Source organism: Acipenser ruthenus, chromosome 7 (genome assembly GCF_902713425.1).
Source record: "Acipenser ruthenus chromosome 7, fAciRut3.2 maternal haplotype, whole genome shotgun sequence".
NCBI classification, from domain to species: domain Eukaryota; kingdom Metazoa; phylum Chordata; class Actinopteri; order Acipenseriformes; family Acipenseridae; genus Acipenser; species Acipenser ruthenus.
Window position 1 is genome coordinate 16,758,870 of NC_081195.1, and position 17,657 is coordinate 16,776,526.

At 35.8% G+C, this 17,657-nt stretch overlaps 2 protein-coding genes across 2 annotated transcripts in view; one reads left to right on the forward strand and one right to left on the reverse strand.

Annotated features, from left to right (window-relative positions):
- Positions 1–4,408, reverse strand: part of LOC117415415 (ankyrin-3-like) — a 271,787-nt gene extending 267,379 nt beyond the window's left edge. Inside the window, exon 1 of the mRNA XM_059026461.1 lies at positions 4,080–4,408. Within this exon, the coding sequence (XP_058882444.1) occupies positions 4,080–4,127 (48 nt within the window). The 5' untranslated portion in view covers positions 4,128–4,408. The remainder of the gene's footprint in view (positions 1–4,079) is intronic.
- A 4,636-nt stretch (positions 4,409–9,044) lies between these two features.
- LOC117415121 (cyclin-dependent kinase 1-B) lies at positions 9,045–17,137 on the forward strand. The gene is made up of 8 exons (XM_034025100.3): positions 9,045–9,168; positions 10,267–10,310; positions 11,079–11,235; positions 11,610–11,733; positions 12,047–12,217; positions 13,356–13,519; positions 15,259–15,400; positions 16,726–17,137. Exons 2-8 carry the CDS (start codon positions 10,274–10,276, stop codon positions 16,840–16,842), a joined length of 912 nt encoding a protein of 303 aa, XP_033880991.1. The 5' UTR covers positions 9,045–9,168; positions 10,267–10,273; the 3' UTR covers positions 16,843–17,137.
- Positions 17,138–17,657: the final 520 nt, after the last annotated feature.

Genomic DNA, 17,657 nt, shown 5'->3' on the forward strand with positions numbered 1-17,657 from the left:
TTAAAAAATAGATTTTTATAAGAATGCTTTTCGTAAAAGTATTTTTCTGGTTTACTCAAACACTGACCCCATTCCAGTAGTATTTCAATTTAGACTGAAGCCACATTCATTAAGGCTGGGGCACTATCGATATATCATTCTCCAAAAAAGCTGATGCATCGATTCATCGATGTTATGAAAGGGTAAAAAAAAAAAAAAAGTAATAGATGTGGGGCTGTGGATTACTGTGAACATTGCAAGCAACTCTTTAAAAACTATTACGCTTAATGCAAAAAATAACTGCCAATTCCAAATTTAATACAAAATAAGTTTTCCTTTGTTAAAACCTTTTAAACAAAAACGATGTACTGGCTTGACTATCGATAGTTGTTAAACGACACAACGCATCGCCTCAGCCTTAACATTCATGCACCCTCCCAGTGTTTACACTGATGAAGGCATTAACCAAAAAGTGTATCTGCTTGACTTTGTCAGTTTTATCACTGATTCATCTTCACACTTTGAACTTTTTTACCACCATTGACACACAAAACCATGTTCAATATTGTTTGTTTCAAGAGTCCACACATTTATTAGGTCTATAAAAAATAAAAAAAAACATTACTGCTAGAAAACTGTGTTTCAGTTACACAAAAGGTGGCGGACCATCATTGCATTTTATACACAAATTAAAAGTAGTTTTCCAAAAGAATATTTCATTAGTATGTTGCATAGTTTTCAGAGAGTTTATCAGAATATTGCTGTTGGAGTAACACAGAAAAAGGGAAGATTAATATATTTTGGTTGAATTTTCTGAAACCACTCATGTTCCCAAATGCCTAAATATAAAGTAGCTTTAAAAGAAATGTTCTTATTTTATTTCTACTTCTCTTGCCCTTTTATGACGTTTGCATACATTCCAAGTGGTTCTAAATGCAATTAAGTCTGTTTTGACTTTGACTGTTGGCTGGTGTCACGGGCCCTGATTAGCCCTAATATTGGATTACCTAAAGTGACAGTAGGTAGTCCAAGATTAGTACTAATCAGGATACCAGCCACATGAGTTCAAGAGATGCTTTTCAATTCTGTTTTTTCTGTCATATGTATCTGGTTGGTTAATGACATGAAAGAAGAAGCTGTTGAAGGGGTAGAGAAATGACCAAGGAAGTGCAACACTATCTCAAAGCATGGTTTGCCAAGAAATTTATTTTAATATAGAAATAGATGTTTACTATTGCTTGTGTTTCTTTCACAACTACACATTTCAGATGTTTATAACAAACAGAAGTGCACAAAAGATTTATGGATTTTATTTATTTTTATTTTTTTTTTAAGGCAAACACTTCACATTTAATGCAGGGATATGGGGCCATTCCTCACAGATTACCTTTTGAGAGGCAGTGAATGGTTTAACTAATATGTGTAATTATAGTTAATCTCCTGCATCTCAAGAGCTTTTTCATGTTGAACCTCATGCGATCATACCAAGTCAACCACTACACTTGGCTCCTTTTTACAACCGGAAATGTGACTGTGTGTGTTAGTGTTGTATCAACAGATGCTGCAATGTCACATGAACCATGAAAATACCTTCATCGCTGTCAGTATTCTACGGTATTATGGGATATTCCTATCTCACTGTGAAAGATCTGAATTTGAAATTCAGAAGCAAGATGTGGATATGAAAACTAGAAATTAAAGCAGGAAACTAATGAAAAAAGTTCCTTTTCAAAAGATCTTGAAATATTTTTACATGCAAATTTTCATTAATAATGTCAATTTTGAGGTTGTACCCAACAGCTATTAGGATAATTGAAAATAACTTTCAGATATAGAACAATTGATATTCTATATGGTATTATTATCAACATTAATTAAAGCATTATATATATATATATATATATATATATATATATATATATATATATATATATATATACATATATAGCAAAAAGTAGATTTAAATTGGTTGGAAGTATGGCAGAAAAATAGCAGGAAGGATGACGAACTAAGAGTTTGCGTTATTCCAGTAACTTAAAACAAAAAAAAAAAGGATTAGCCACTTGTTACTTTATCTATATTGTTGTTTCAGTACTGTTTCACTACCATCTTTAAAATTGCCCATCAGTTCCAGTTTTCTGTTGCCTAGGAATTGAGTGGCTGAACAGAATGGTATTTTGATTGTGTTTGACTTTCGGAATAGTGAACTTAATATGACCTGCTGGAATTGACTGCATGCATATGTATTGGTTAACCCTTCCATACTGACCACAGGAATCGACACTTTTTTGTGTGCATATAAGTTTTTATTTTGTTTAAGGTGACCCAAACTTTGTGACAAATTTTAATTAAAAAAATAATCTGGCATGTCACAATAAATAAATAAATAAATAAATAAATAAATAAATAAATAAATAAATAAATAAATACAAAAATCTATTTAGGGTTCTTTTTTTATTTATTTATTTTTTTATATGGAAAAAAAAAGTTAATTATTGTATTTGCTAGAAGAGGATGCAGCATTTTATACTGATTCAAAGACAACTGATAGAGGTAACACTGAGTTTTTTCATATGTACAAGTTTAACATGGGCAACTGCTGAAAAGCTATGTATGCTATTTTTATTGTGAATGGAGACTTTCTTACATAAACAGGAGCTCTGCCTCAGATTTCAAATTAACAAGAAAGGTTGTCTAATATATACTTTAAACAAGGATTTCCCTATATTAGCTTGATTAACTTAAACATACATTACTATTGTACTGCTGCATGACTGAGTGAGATCAAACTGTTTGACAATATTGAGTTTAATACAGCTGACATATTCTAATCTAACATCAGCAATTGAAGCTGCAGACCTTGAGTCTTAGAGTTAATTATGTTATTATCTCAATGGCATGATACCAACCTTAACATTCTTCACTGACAACTGCAGCCAAATAAAACCCCTGCTGGCTACACCTGAACACTGGATATTAGCTTTCTAGTATGATATGTTTTACACTTAAATACAATTCATTGGGTCAGTTTACAACGTTGTTCTTTAGTGCAGCCTTCTGAACTATACTTTGTCAGCAGATCTGGTTGACGGTTAAGTTCGTTTATATTTCCCCAATAGTAGTTTTAGCCAAAGTATCTCCCTTCTTAAAACCTGCCCATCAGCAGGTCACCCATTCAGTAGTTATGGTTACTACAGCAGTAGGAGGTTCACAAAAACGACATCCTGCTAAGGGGTTTTTTGGGGGTTTTTTGTGTGTTTTTTTCTTTTGATATTATAATAGAAATTCTAATAGTGCTAACAATTAAGGTAAAAAGAAAAAATGCGTGTGCTTTGAATAGGACAACTTTAAATTGAACCAAGCTATCATGAAACCAGACTTAGCTTGGTTTACATTCCTGTTAATACCGCATTTTCATCAGGGAAGAAAGTCCAAGCACACACACACACACACACACACACACACACCCCAACATCCTGTTAAATTCTTGTCTCTTTCCAACGGGATGTTTAATCATCCAAAAAGCCTTATTCAAATATTAAGCTTCCACGGTCCAATAAGGAAGTAATAACATACATTGTTGCATAATACCTATTTTATATTTCCGTTGTATTGAATACAGTACAATGTTAAGTCATTTTACCGAAAATCGGTGTGATTTAGTTTACTTTAAAAAAAAAAAAAAAAAAAAAAGTTGCTTGCTTGTACACGAATTAACTATAAAGTTATTGCATTTTAAATCTGAAGACAAACTTTGCTGCAAGTGAGCGGCTATTGACAGCAAATCCTCGTGCTGTATCCTGATCCACTGCATGTGTCAAGGGCAGCATCGTCCCGCCTTACCTGGCGTTGCTCCAATACTGCCCGTTTACTTTGCAATTAACCAGGATTGGAAATACAGTGGTAATCAAAAACACCAAACATAAAACCGAATGAACTTTTTTTTAGATTTACTTGTGGAAGTAAACCTTCTCCAACTTCATACCTGTACGCAGCTTGTGAAGGTGCATGCCGAGCTGATGCGCACAACGCTTACATTAAAAACAAACAAAAAAGTAGCAAACGTGAACCTCAGCCACACTGAAAAAATAATATCTCACCTGAAAAGTGTCGTTCTCATCGTCTCCCGAGAGGTTGGAGGAGGCCATGTTGCAGCTGCGGTTATCCAGACTTGTCAAACTCCCGTTTGGTTTCTTTTTTGGTTTAGTATAACGTCTGCAAATCCATAAATACCAAAAAAAAAAAAAAATGTCTTGTCCTTTTCAATGTCTCTATCCTTGGTTTTGGTAAAGGGTGTTTGGTATTTCGATAGGGTTACAATAGCTGTGAAAGTTTCCAGTCGTGTCCAGAGTCATTACAGGTAGAGCCCGCAGTAATACGACTAGATCAGAACGAAACTGCGGTCAAAGTTGAAGAGATGAGAATACCTAGTACAAGCTTGCTGTACTGAAAATCCACGGCTGGCGAGGTTAGGGTGCGGTAAAGTTGTATGGTAAGTATGCATGGAAAGGTAAAATGTATGCATGGACAATTTTAACTATTTAAAATACTACCCTGCATAAATCTATTGTACACCAGTTTTATATTCACCAACAGTCGTTATTTTATTTTCAGCTATGAACTTGTTTTGGTAATTAAGCTATACAGTTGGAAATAAATACAGTAGGCTATATTTGTTGATTCTGCACATTATTTTGTGCCTTCATACTGATGTTTTTATTAAAGGAAAAATACTAAAAAAAAATTGACTGAAGTTCCATTGTATACTGCTCATTAAACAGCAGCTAATATTTATCTTTTCATGTTGTTTTTGTGTGTAGTTTACCTTCACCCAAATACATTTTACATTTGTATTTTTAGTTTCATATACTTTTAACAGTTGAATACATATCTCAACCATTTTTACAGTCCAGTCACAATAATATTCTTACATTACTACAAAAGGGATTTGTACTGGGAAAAGAAAACCAAAAAAAAAAAAAAAAAAAGAAATCTGCTGAATGTTGATTTTCCCTGCGATTAGTCACTCCAAATTTTGATTGCTGGTCTCTAATTACTTTCTCCCATCACAGGGTAATTTCTCCATTTTATCCTCCCTCGTCCATTAAGCGTAAAGTGACCTACATTTTCTCACAAATATGTGTTTTCCCCTCATATAGAATATTTACTTTATTTCTTGTTCTTATTTGTACATATTCAATGCAATATGAGGTTATTATAAAACCCAAATGCAATGCTCTTGTCATATTAAACATAACCTTCATAAAACACAATATTGTAATTTCAAAAATACCGGTATAATTCTTTCACCATATCCTCAATGCAATATGAGGTTATTATAAAACCCAAATGCAATGCTCTTGTCATATTAAACATAACCTTCATAAAACACAATATTGTAATTTCAAAAATACCGGTATAATTCTTTCACCATATCCTCTCATTTAAATGTTTGTACAGTTATTACTGTGCTGGTCAGTGATTGTTTTGAAAGAGTGACCTCTAGCGGTGTAACAAAATATAGCAGGGACTAGTTATATAACTGTTCTGTATCAGTAACACGTCTGTAAATTCAAAATTACCTATCAGTATGATGAAGAAATTGATGACCATGACGTATGTACAGAATAGTATATGATAAGAAATGTCAAGGAATAGTTTAATGAACATTGGATAGGTGGTATGTAGGTGTTTAGGACCTAGATCAGTCACTATAAAAAAATACCTTCTTGTGTAAGACATATGTAAAAATGCAAGTGCGACATACTGATGGACAAATGTGCAGACTAATGCTAAATATTAATACTAAGTTTCATCACAATTTAATCTGGCTTTCCCAAATATATACATATGTATGGATGTTCAGTTGAGAGACTGCAAAGATGAAAGTGTTCAAAGGCCACAGTAAGATAAGTCTTCTGGAAAAAAAAGCATTTTAACCTCCATCTTTGCTATATGGAGAGGGTGTACTGTGGAGATCAGAAATATATTCCATCCATAAGTCTCTCAACTCCTAAATACCTATAGCTCACAGTGAAGAATTTAATGTCACATCCAAGTGAGAACATTGCCTTAACAAAACATAAAAAAAAAGAATTACAGTAAAACTATAATTCATTGGTCTCCATTCACAACTGAAGATGACAGGGTTATTTAAGACAGACAGCTGCTTATTCTAGGTGACTGACAGTCACTTGTATTGACAAATACAAGTTATTGAATTTACTGTACAATGGACCATACAGTACATTAACTGTATCTGAGCCATGAAAATGTCAAAGTACAAGGCACTTGTATGAACACATTGTTCAGTGATTCCAAGGGATTGTAGAATACATATGTCCAGTAGAGGGAGTACATGTAATACAAACACTGTGCTGAACCTGTCAAAATAATAGTCCCGAAAGGCACAGGGAAAATTCAAGTGGGCCATCCTGTACCAGATTTAACAAGTATAATTCAGTAATTGGCTGCTTCATTCAGCTACATAATTAAGACCATGCATAGAACTATGGTAAGACCAGTAATAGTAGCTTGTGGCAATTAGATCTTTAGAAAGTTTGCTGGCCTACATAGAGATTGTATATATATATATATATATATATATATATATATATATATATATATATATAATTGTGAAAGATGTTACTTCACTCTGGTTCATTTTGTCCTTTTAATGCAGACCCAGGATTTTAAAGTTTTCAGCATTTTCATGCAGGATTTCTTAAATTGTACAAAAATATCAGAAGAGAAAACAAACACAAAACAAACCCTAACTCTGTTTTGGAGCGCTTACTATACACTTTTCTTTTCCCTTGCTAACCTGGATGGCTAAGCCATTTATCAGTCAAAACAACACTTTAACACACCATTTTACAAACTATACACAGAAGGGAGGGAAAAAAAATTTAAAAAAAAGGGAAGGGAGAGGGGGGGGGGGGGGGGGTGCTTCACACTATCTTTTTCCACAGACCACCTCTTCATGCCAGCCTCACTGCACATAGACTGGAAACTGCCCTGAACAAACATGTCTGCTGGTTTAAATACCTTCCTGCTAACTGCAGGCAGGTGATAATTATTACAGATTGGAGCCAGGTGATGCTCATCCCAGCTCCCTCCTGTGGCATTCTGGTGGATGTAGTCTTTTGTAACCCCTCCTGGACTACATTTTTTTTCCTCTTCCTCCCCCCACAGTTAATGTATTACTGCTCATACTCTTGCTCTCAGCCTGTGATATATTCTTCAGAACGGCAAGCAGGTTTCAAGGGGAGAGGAAGTGAACCAACCGGGTCATCCACAAGTCCTGTGCTTTGATAAAGTAAATACGCAGAAGTATTAGCTACGAATGAGTAAACAGACAGCATGCATTAACCTGAATACATTCATCTATTTGGACTTCGGTTCCTGAGACTCCTTGATATCAAGGTTGAACTGTACTGTGCTTTTTTAAGGTGCTCTTCCGTTCTAGTTGCCTGCTATAGGCATTAGCTTTTAAAAGTTAAATAAACTAGGAGGTATGCATGAACAATTGCAGGCTGCTAATGTAATAGGAAATTGCGTGTAAAATAGCAACCTCTACAAACACACTCTTTATTTTTACTGTGGAATTATTTCCGACAATACATACCTTTCAACAAACAATGCTGTGAATACTTACTAAGCGGACAGAGCCCAAAGCTGATACATCAAGCGTCTTCGACTGTATTGTTGCAAATATAAACTTTGGATTTTAAACTAAAGCAATCTGAAATATGAATCTACATTTGAAAATGATGGGCTTTAGTATTTCCCCTTTTTTATTTTATTCATAACACACCATGCATATCCCTTTATTTTGAATGTGACATGCTTTTGTGTGATAGTGAACTAACCTGCTGCTACAATACAGCAGCCTTTCACATGGGACCCCGGACATCTGAAGCAAGGAACAAAAGAAAGATTAACGTTATTGTTGTTAAAAGATCCTGTTATGTTTCAAAAGTTCATGCACTTTCATTCTAAATTACACTCAATTTGAAAATGCATAAATAGTAAAGAAGAATTGATTATAGCAGTACTGAGGATTGCCTGCGTTGGTTTCTGGGTTACTTACAGGACAGTATTTTATGGACCCATACCATGGCCATAGAACATTGTTACAAGAGGATTAAAGAAGAAAGAAGTGTCCCAGTAACTTGCTGTATCATGCTGTAAGGTGAAACCCCACATCACAAAGTGTCAGTTCTGTTAAGGTACCTACAGTGCTTTTGTTTAGGTTACGCAACATGCAAAACCACCTAAAACTTGTTCAATACACAGGTTCTCCAGGGGCATGCTCCCACAGCAAGAGACTGCTTGCATGGTTACAAGCATCAAAACAGGACAGAAGAGAGACAGGTGCAAAAACCACAAACCAGGAAACTGCTTTGAAACTGCTTACCATAATAGACCAATTAGCCATTTAAAAGGGCACGTTTTCAATTTCCCATCACAGTTCTCACCTGGTGATTAACTTGTGGGGTTGTCTTGCCTGGTTCAGTAACTATTGTTCATTACCTGCATAAAGAAGACGGATTTTTAAATCACAAGAAATTGCTGCAACATTGCTTAATGTATTCCAGAGGACCATACTGTTTAGAACTGAATGAATTAATAAAACAAAATTATACATTTATAATAAACAAATAATACATTTGCTTTGAACTTTGTTGATGTATAGACTACACCATGTAAAACAATAAATGTTTATTCTAGTTGTATATATATATATATATATATATATATATATATATATATATATATATATATATATATATATATATAAAACTACAGGAGCTATATTTCAGATAAGTATTGTTTCCTTTTTGGGACATTGAAAGGATAATACAGTACTCAATTAGAAATAGTCAAATTATGTAACCGACCGCACAATATCCTTCTACGGAGAGATCCTAAAACTATAATGCAAGGTTTATTTTATTTTATGTTTTTTTTGGTTTCGGCACCGCACGCGTCTATTTTTCTCGGCGCGTTTTAAAATCTCTCTCCCGCGCCTGGGCGGCTACGTTCTGATTGGTCCCTTTGAAAGTAATCGACGTCCATGATTGCTTGGATTTAAACTGCAGCAGCGACGCGGTCAGTTTGAAAGGCATTCACTGGAGAGACGAGAAGATTCCAGGAGCAGCCGTGGGGACAAGCGTATGTTTCTATGTAGGTATTCCTTTTACGGTTTAAAAATATTAAAATCACTGGACTATGCTTTTCTGTATGAAAAATGATATGTATATATATCTCGGTAATAATACTTTTTACGATTAGTTTTGGTGCTGAAGTCTATACTGTCTGGGTTGTACTGTAAATATGTTTAAAGTTCTTATTACATATGGAGGTTTTTTTATATGTATTTAATCGGCTTTAGCTATACATTCTGCACGTTTTATTGTTACATTGATTTAGATTTGTACAGTTATTGTTGTTTGGACTTTGACAAAATGTGAAACTATGTACGCCACTTTATACGGGATACAATACAGACAGTATATTAAAAAGCCGCTGTCGTATTAAAAAAAAAAAAAAAAATGAAATGGTCTGATTCCTTATAATGTGTAATCATGACACGGCTACATCGTGCATTAATATGTCAGGCCTAGTCATGTCTTGATGGGCCAGTAAGTACCTTACGAAATTGAAATACAATTGTTTTTATTATTATTGCGCTTATTTCTTGTCATTGTTTTAGTTCAGTCGAAAATAACATTGAGTTTAAAGTCGTCCGCTAGCTATTGTTAATAGGCAAAGTTTGTCAATTTGTAAGTTAATATTTTAATAACGAACTAGATCTCCGCGCGTCAAAGCATCTCCCTCCCTCCCCCTCCTCCTCTCTCCTCTCTCCTCTCTCAAACAAAGCAGGGTTGTTATAACATTTGCAATCGGTGTTGTGGACAGGCTATTTCATTGGGAATCGAATTCCTGTTTTTAAATGTCAAGTTACATGGGGAGGGGATGGGGTTACCCTGCTGCTGAAGTTTCCTTCCGGGAATGTAGACAAACTGGGCTGTGTAATGTAATGCATACCACTGTAAAACTGAACGTATGTTACCTGCTTTTTGTTACAATTTATTTTATTGACCGTTCAGACTTTGTCTGGATTCCATTCATATTGTATCTGTTATTTTTTGTGCTGTCTATTGTGGGGCTGAAGGAAGGAAACTGAGGGTTCAAGTTCAAGGCAGCAAAACTAAACAAGTTCATGATGCATGACAGTTCTGTAACATGATTTATTATTGCATTCTTTTGTGGTTTTATTAGAGAAAGCATGGATGATTATGTGAAGATAGAAAAAATTGGAGAGGGTGAGTATCTGCAATGATTAGATTGTTCAAGTTACTGTTTCCAAAAAAGTAAGTAAGTTTTATATCTTGGGTGACATAATTATGTATTTTATGTGGACAGAAAGTAGGTGGCACACTTTTTTTTTTTTTTTTTTTTTTTTTTTTTTTTTTACACAAAGAATTGTGGGAGTCTGGAACCAACTCCCCATAATGTTGTTGAAGCTGACATCCTGGGATCCTTCAAGAAGCTGCTTGATAAGATTCTGGGATCAATAAGCTACTAACAACCAAACGAGCAAGGTGGGCCGACTGGCCTCATCTCGTTTGTAAACTTATTTTCGGAATGAAAATGTTTTCAATAAATAATAAAGCTAGATGTCTGCTAACTCAACATTAAGTTAAATGCTAGTTTGGAAAACCTGTAGTTCTGCGCATCCAATATTGCATGACTGCTTCGGTCTGCTGAACTGCATTTGACAAGCTGTCAACAGCAGTGGAATCTTAACAAGATGGGGCACTAAACTGCAGACTACCCAAATAGTTAAAAGTTATACTGACGTTTTACATAAAAGGCTAAGGGTATACATTATGAAATATTGTTATAGTAAGCCCTGCTCTTTTACCAAAATAGCACTGTAATTTTGCTTGTTTTTGATATGTACATCCAAGCATTTGAAGGTTGAATGATGGTTACGATTTTGGAGTTTAATCTTGGCAAGTCCTGTACAAATGATTTAGGTAATGGTGGATATCCATGCTGAGAATGCTAATGTTCTCCTCTTTGGATAGGTACCTATGGAGTTGTATACAAAGGCCGGCATAAGGCCACCGGCCAGGTAGTGGCCATGAAAAAAATTCGACTAGAAAGTGAGGAGGAAGGCGTTCCCAGCACAGCCATCAGAGAAATATCTCTGCTTAAAGAACTACAACATCCCAACATAGTTTGGTGAGTTATAATTGAATAACTATATACTATATGTTAAGGGACAGGGAGTTGTTTGTGCTTAATTTATGTATCGAATGCATGTCTTTTAAATTTGTGAGTTTAAAACGATGTAGACTGTAGTGTTGCTTCCTAACAATAGATTAAGCAGTGTAGTCGTTATACACATTTCATTTGGGATAAGTTATGTTTTTGTTTATTTATTTATTTTTAAAGCTTTTGTTATCTTTAGTACCATTTTCACATCACTGAGTTTTGCTCCAATTCTTTGAAAAGTTGCTGGAAGTTTAACACTATAGAGCAGCCATATTGTAACATAGCCATGCTGGCCCTAATGTCATCTAACAATAGGTAAAACTAAATCCATTTTTGTTCAGTCTTCAGGATGTGCTCATGCAGGAATCAAGACTCTACCTTGTCTTTGAATTTCTTTCGATGGACCTAAAGAAATATTTGGATTCTATACCTTCTGGCCAGTACATGGATCGGATGCTTGTAAAGGTGTGAAGTGCTTAGCTTCATGGCCCTTTCGCCCGCCCACACATACCATAAGAGACCGGGTCAGCTGTACATATTCACTTAAGGTTGGGTACATGCCACCGATTGCAGTAAAATTCACATTTTTTATTTGTAAAATGGCCCAACAAAGGATAACCTATGTGTCCTCTAAACCTACATCCCTAACCTTTTACCTGTTTAGTTTCTCCTTACCTACACCACTATTCATTGTATGTATAGTTCTTGTTTTGTCTAAACATAACATTGTTTAAAGGCAAAGCAATCTGGCTAACTTTGTCTTTCTGCATTCCTACAGAGCTACCTTTACCAGATTATGCAAGGAATAGTGTTTTGCCATTCTCGAAGGGTTCTTCACAGAGACTTGAAGCCACAGAACTTGTTGATAGACAATAAAGGAGTAATTAAGCTGGCAGATTTTGGACTGGCCAGAGCCTTTGGAATTCCAGTAAGAGTTTATACTCATGAGGCAAGTGATTTTATACATCCACTTTTTTCCCATATTGGTATATTGTTTGTGTAAACATGTACAACCCCTTATGAGCCATAATCCAACTGGAAAATGTTAGTCTGGTTTTGAGTTCACTTCATAATACATTTGGTATCCCAAACTAGAACACTACATTGTCATATCACGTGAAACGTGAGCGCTCAAGGGAAGAAGTTGCCCCATGCCCCCAGTAGTAGTTCGATCAAGTGAATAGCTGTAATAAGTTCACATGTTTCTTGACTGTCCTAAATGTTACATTTCAGTACTCTAATGGTGACCGTGCATATTGTAGTGAATGGTGCTGAGATCAGGTTCCTGTTAATATATCACGAGTGCGTAAGTGGAAATACAAGTGTAGTAGCCTCCACACAGGCAGTTTTTTTTGAGTGATTTATTTTGCACGCACATTACCAAAATACTATACATGTGCTTTTTTTCTTTATCTCCACATCTCTCAGCGTAGGCAGTCCCCTCGCCACTCCACCCCGTAAACCAATTAGTCCAGGCAGTAGTGTAACTCTGCCCCTAACCGCAGGAGATGTATATCAACAATATAAACTAAAGAATGTGTTCACAGCACAAAGTGCTGTTTTTAATGGCATTTGCATTAATCTTAATGTAAACTAAATGTAGGTGAAACAAATATCAACTTATTTGGGGCGTAGGCTACCACTTAGGTATTTTTTGTCAGAATTAGTGAATACCGCACTTGGCGTCCTGCAGCACTGTCAGTCTGTTCTCCTTGACGTAGCTTGTCTTCAGGGTGTTATTGCTGTTTATCTAAAATTGGTTAACTGGCACGCTGCTCAACCGTAATTTATGTGCGCTGACCATCTAAGTCTTTGCAATTCTCAGGCTCTGTGTCGTAGATATACAGCATGCATCAGACGCAATTTGTTTAGCAACCATACGCAAGAAACTCGAGTGACCATTCGTATCTATACGATGACAAATTTGATGGTGATAAATTACGAATGGTTTTAGAACGAGTGATGCGAGTGTTGGTATATGGAAACGCAACATTTGTCGTAGTGGCAGCTCATTGTATGCGTCTATAGAAACAGGCCCCCAGGTCTTTGCCCCGAATGCTCACAGTAAGTTTTCTTCCCCCTCCCAGGTGGTGACGCTGTGGTACAGAGCCCCTGAAGTATTGCTTGGTTCTGCTCGTTACTCTACACCAGTAGATGTATGGAGCGTTGGAACGATATTTGCAGAGCTGGCCACGAAGAAACCCCTCTTCCATGGAGACTCGGAAATAGACCAGCTATTCCGAATATTCAGGTATGATTTATTTAACCACAAAAAATCAGTTTAATATTTGGGTCTGATTTTGTGACTTACTAAATGGGGATTTGGCAGTTATATGTACACCCATTCACAAATCCGTGTAAATACCGTAAAACTTAAAATAATCACCTGTCTCAAATATGCACCGGGTCTGCTGGCAAATATTGTAAATAAACGCCGGGCCCGTCTGCCATTGAAGCTGAGGAACATGAGGAGCTTGAGCGTAATGAACGGCTAATAAGTGACAGCGATGAAAGTGACTCTCAGGATTAATAGAAAACATTTAAGGTAGGCCTACATGTAATGCATATTTGTTTAATGCAGTTATGTTATTAAAAGTTTTGAAAATAAGCATGCTGAAAGTAGGCCAGATACAAACCTCTTGGTGTATTTTAATGTACAAGTTAGAGATTAAACAATAGATTATTTGATAATGATACTACTTGCTTTTCTTGTGTTCTGATATTTACTGGGCTGTCTTTAGTGGATTTAACTTGTAGTTATTATTATTATTATTATTATTAACAATGGTAGATCTAATTCTGTTTTTAAATACACATTTGTACTTCTGCTTGTTCACTTTCCAACGTTTTTCGTAACTTATTCTTGTTAACCAGTGCATATAAAAAGAACGTAATACTTTCGCTTTATACTTGAGGGTGTACAATACAATGTAATTTTTGTTTTAAAACAAAACTGTTACTTAGTTTCCACTGACACACAACCTTTTAACAAAGTTGCTGGAATGTTTAAACTGAGTTACGATGTTGCTACAAGATTGTGTGTTAGCGGCTTCTCAATGACCACATGAAGCAAGTGATCTAATATAAACGCCTTCTCAAATAATCACCAGTCTCCAATACGGGCAGGGTCTGCTGGCAAATATTGTAAATAAACGCCAGGGGTGTTTCATTTAAGTTTTATGGTAATTACTCTGTGGGCTGGTTATGAAAATCAGAGGTGTTCATTTTATATCTGAAATCCCATTTACACCACTCACATCGGCCCCAAAAATCAATACAAGCTGCCTCTACTGATACGCTTTATTAGTAGCAAAGGAGACGTCATGTGTCACCGTGTGCTGCTTCTGCTTTTGAGTTTGATCAACAGAACCAGTAATTGACTGGAAGACTGCTGTGCTCTGAATGGGGGTCTTTGTGGCATTTGGTTATCCAAACTCTACCATGTGCTGTTATCGCAGGATAACATGACTTTAAATCCTAATTAAAGTGAATGGTGGAGATTCCACTTGTCACCCAACATAGGAATAAGGACCAATATCGTATGCTGTATCATGATATCATTGACCGAAGACGGAATAATGAACTGTTGTTGCAGTTATATGCTGCCTGAGGTCAATTAAGCCACGAATCAGCAATCAAAGATTTGGGTATTTTTTTCAGGCCTTGTCTCTTTGTAGTTCATAAGGCAACTCGCTTTACTGTGTTTTCAGGTCCATTAGTGGACATGGAATTGGTTATTTGATTTAATGGAGTACAAAAGTTCTTGGGTATATCATTTTTTAGCTGGGTTATTGAGAGGCTGTTGGGTTTTTAATGGGTGACATTGTATGTAGATGTAGTGGAATCCTAATTGATAGACCTGTAACTATCCCCCTGTATTTTCCCCTCTTGGGTACTGTTAGCCCTGTTTTTAATGAAATACTTGGGGATTTGTGCAGGTAAACTCTCCTTTTGAATACTGATTCCCAAGTTCTTCTTTCATTTTGACAGGTCTCTGGGAACTCCAAACAATGATGTTTGGCCAGATGTGGAGTCCTTGCCAGATTACAAAAACTCGTTCCCCAAGTGGAAATCAGGAAGTCTGTCATCCCTTGTGAAAAATCTAGATGAAGACGGCCTGGACTTGTTAGCGGTAAGATCCTTTTACATTTTACAGTTGTTTATTTTAAAGTAAATACAATGAAATAAAACAGTCTACTTTTTCTGGTCTTATTTTTTGGGGGGTTAAAAATTGATCTAGAATAAAAACGTGTTTATTTGGGCTTTTAAGTCTGCTCAGTCAAGCAGTCATAAATAGGGGTCTATTTAAATCGCGGTAAATTTACTTATTTCACGGGTATGTTGCGGAATAAAATTAGGATTTCGCGGACATGTTTAAACATTAAATAAACCTAAGTAGACAGTATTTCAGAACACTGTAAAGCCTAAAAAATAGTGGTACTTGCTTCCTTACTAAAACAGTGCTGGCATTTGTTAAAGGCGAGTATGCAGCATCCCCCTGCAGTTGACTTGCCCATACATTGATTAACTGCACGTCTGCATCCACTGAATTGGTTGGAAGTTAAGGCAAAGCTTTGCCAAGTTATACAGATGTGGAAATCGATTAGAAACAGCCCCAAAACTCGGTTACACAAGGGCGGGCATCTGGCATACTTTAATAAAGTCAATGTATGCAGCACGTTCGTTGTCATGTTATTTGTCCCATCCAATAATTTATTTTATTAGTACCGAGTCAAAACAAAGAAGACGTGGCTATTCGGGTCGAAAATTCCAACTGTAAGCAGCAGGTTGAAGCGAGGTGGCTGTGCTGGATCGTTTTAGTACTGATTTAACTTGCAGACAGGAATACTTCTTGTCTGGACTGACTTTCCAGTTTGGTTTCTGAAAGCTGTTTGTTTTACGTTCTGTTCAGCAGCCTCTGTAGTAGCCTTTTGTTTAATGTGTGATTCTGAAGCTAAATAGCGATCGATCGTATTTTCTCCAAATACACATTAAGATATGGAAAACAATTACCTCAGTCTGCATGTAGTTTATTTGGGAAATATCTTGAAACGATCATCAGCTGAAATATACTTTGCTTTCTTTGTCGTCCATTTCTACTATTTTACCTCCAATGCTGAAAACTAGATTTTAGCAAACTAAATCAAAACAACAAGAAGGAATAAAAAATGGGCCATCTACAGAAGGAAGATACGTAGTTTGCGTCACTTGCGTTGTGCAGTAGTTCATTTAAACTAGTTTTCTTTTTTTTTTTTTCCTCTCTGTACTTGTTTGTATGCATTGGCCCCTAAGAGGTGAATTTCGCGGTGACCCCTCAATTTCACAAAATCCGCGAAATCGCGATTTAGGTAGGTCCCTAGTCATAGAGAGATACCAAATACTTAACTGTTTGGCAAATAGGGCTTGGTGCTTTAGAATTTCTAATGTGTGTTTTGTTTTTTTTGTTTTTTGTTGCAGAAAACCCTCATTTACGACCCTGCAAAGAGAATATCCGCAAAGCAATCCCTTAACCACCCTTACTTTGAGGACCTGGATAAAACCAACCTGCCTGCAAACACAATCAAGAGTGTCTAACTGCCTTGGACAAATGATATTCCTTTTTCCTTTTTGTGAAATCTAACAATAATGGATTTATGTTTTACTTTGATACTTTTCTTTCAGTCTATATAAATGTTTTATATCCTTTTCCTTTCTCTGCATGTCAACCTTTTGTGTTGTGGAGTTAGTATTGTATGTGAATTTTATAATTCAACACTCTGTAAATAGGATTTTTTATTTGTTCAGATTAAGTTGTGATGTATAGCTGTGTTACTGCTGGAAAGCGGTGTATATAATTTCAATAATAAAGCGCACCTTTGAATTGCCAAAATACTAAAATTCAATTAATGCCAACACTTGAACATACAAATATTAAGTAATTGTGTAAGAAACTAAACTCAGGTATTTCAATGATTGAAAAAATACTATGGAAAAGGAAAATGAGTCACAATGTTAAAGTTAAGACCTGGGTAGTATTTTTCTTTGTGTACAGGACCAGAGTTCAGCTAACTAAAATGAAGGATTTGACCTCTGGCTTCTCTGTCCGAGGATGTGGTTGGGATAGTGGGAGTGTGGAAAATGGTAAGGCTGGGTTATGAGGTGAACTGCCCTGGGTATTTCAGGCTTTTTCAATCTGTCATATCCTGTGTAGTGTTTGGTCCCCCAAATAAACTGTATACACACTTACATGACAGGTATTATATTGAAACAAGCTGATTTCAATCCTGTTCATAGTTAACAATTACATTTGTTGTTGACAAACATGTCTGATGAGATCATTTTAAGAGCTTTATTTTATTCATAATGTTAATATTTAAGCAAGTTGTGTAGGTTTCCCAAGTGAAACAAGC

Excerpts from the sequence above, each read along its gene's own strand:
- LOC117415121 (XM_034025100.3), top strand. The coding sequence starts at position 10,274 with ATGGATGATTATGTGAAGATAGAAAAAATTGGAGAGG. Across the intron at positions 11,236-11,609 it reads CAACATCCCAACATAGTTTG|TCTTCAGGATGTGCTCATGC; the intron begins GTGAGTTATAAT and ends ATTTTTGTTCAG. Across the intron at positions 13,520-15,258 it reads CAGCTATTCCGAATATTCAG|GTCTCTGGGAACTCCAAACA; the intron begins GTATGATTTATT and ends TCATTTTGACAG.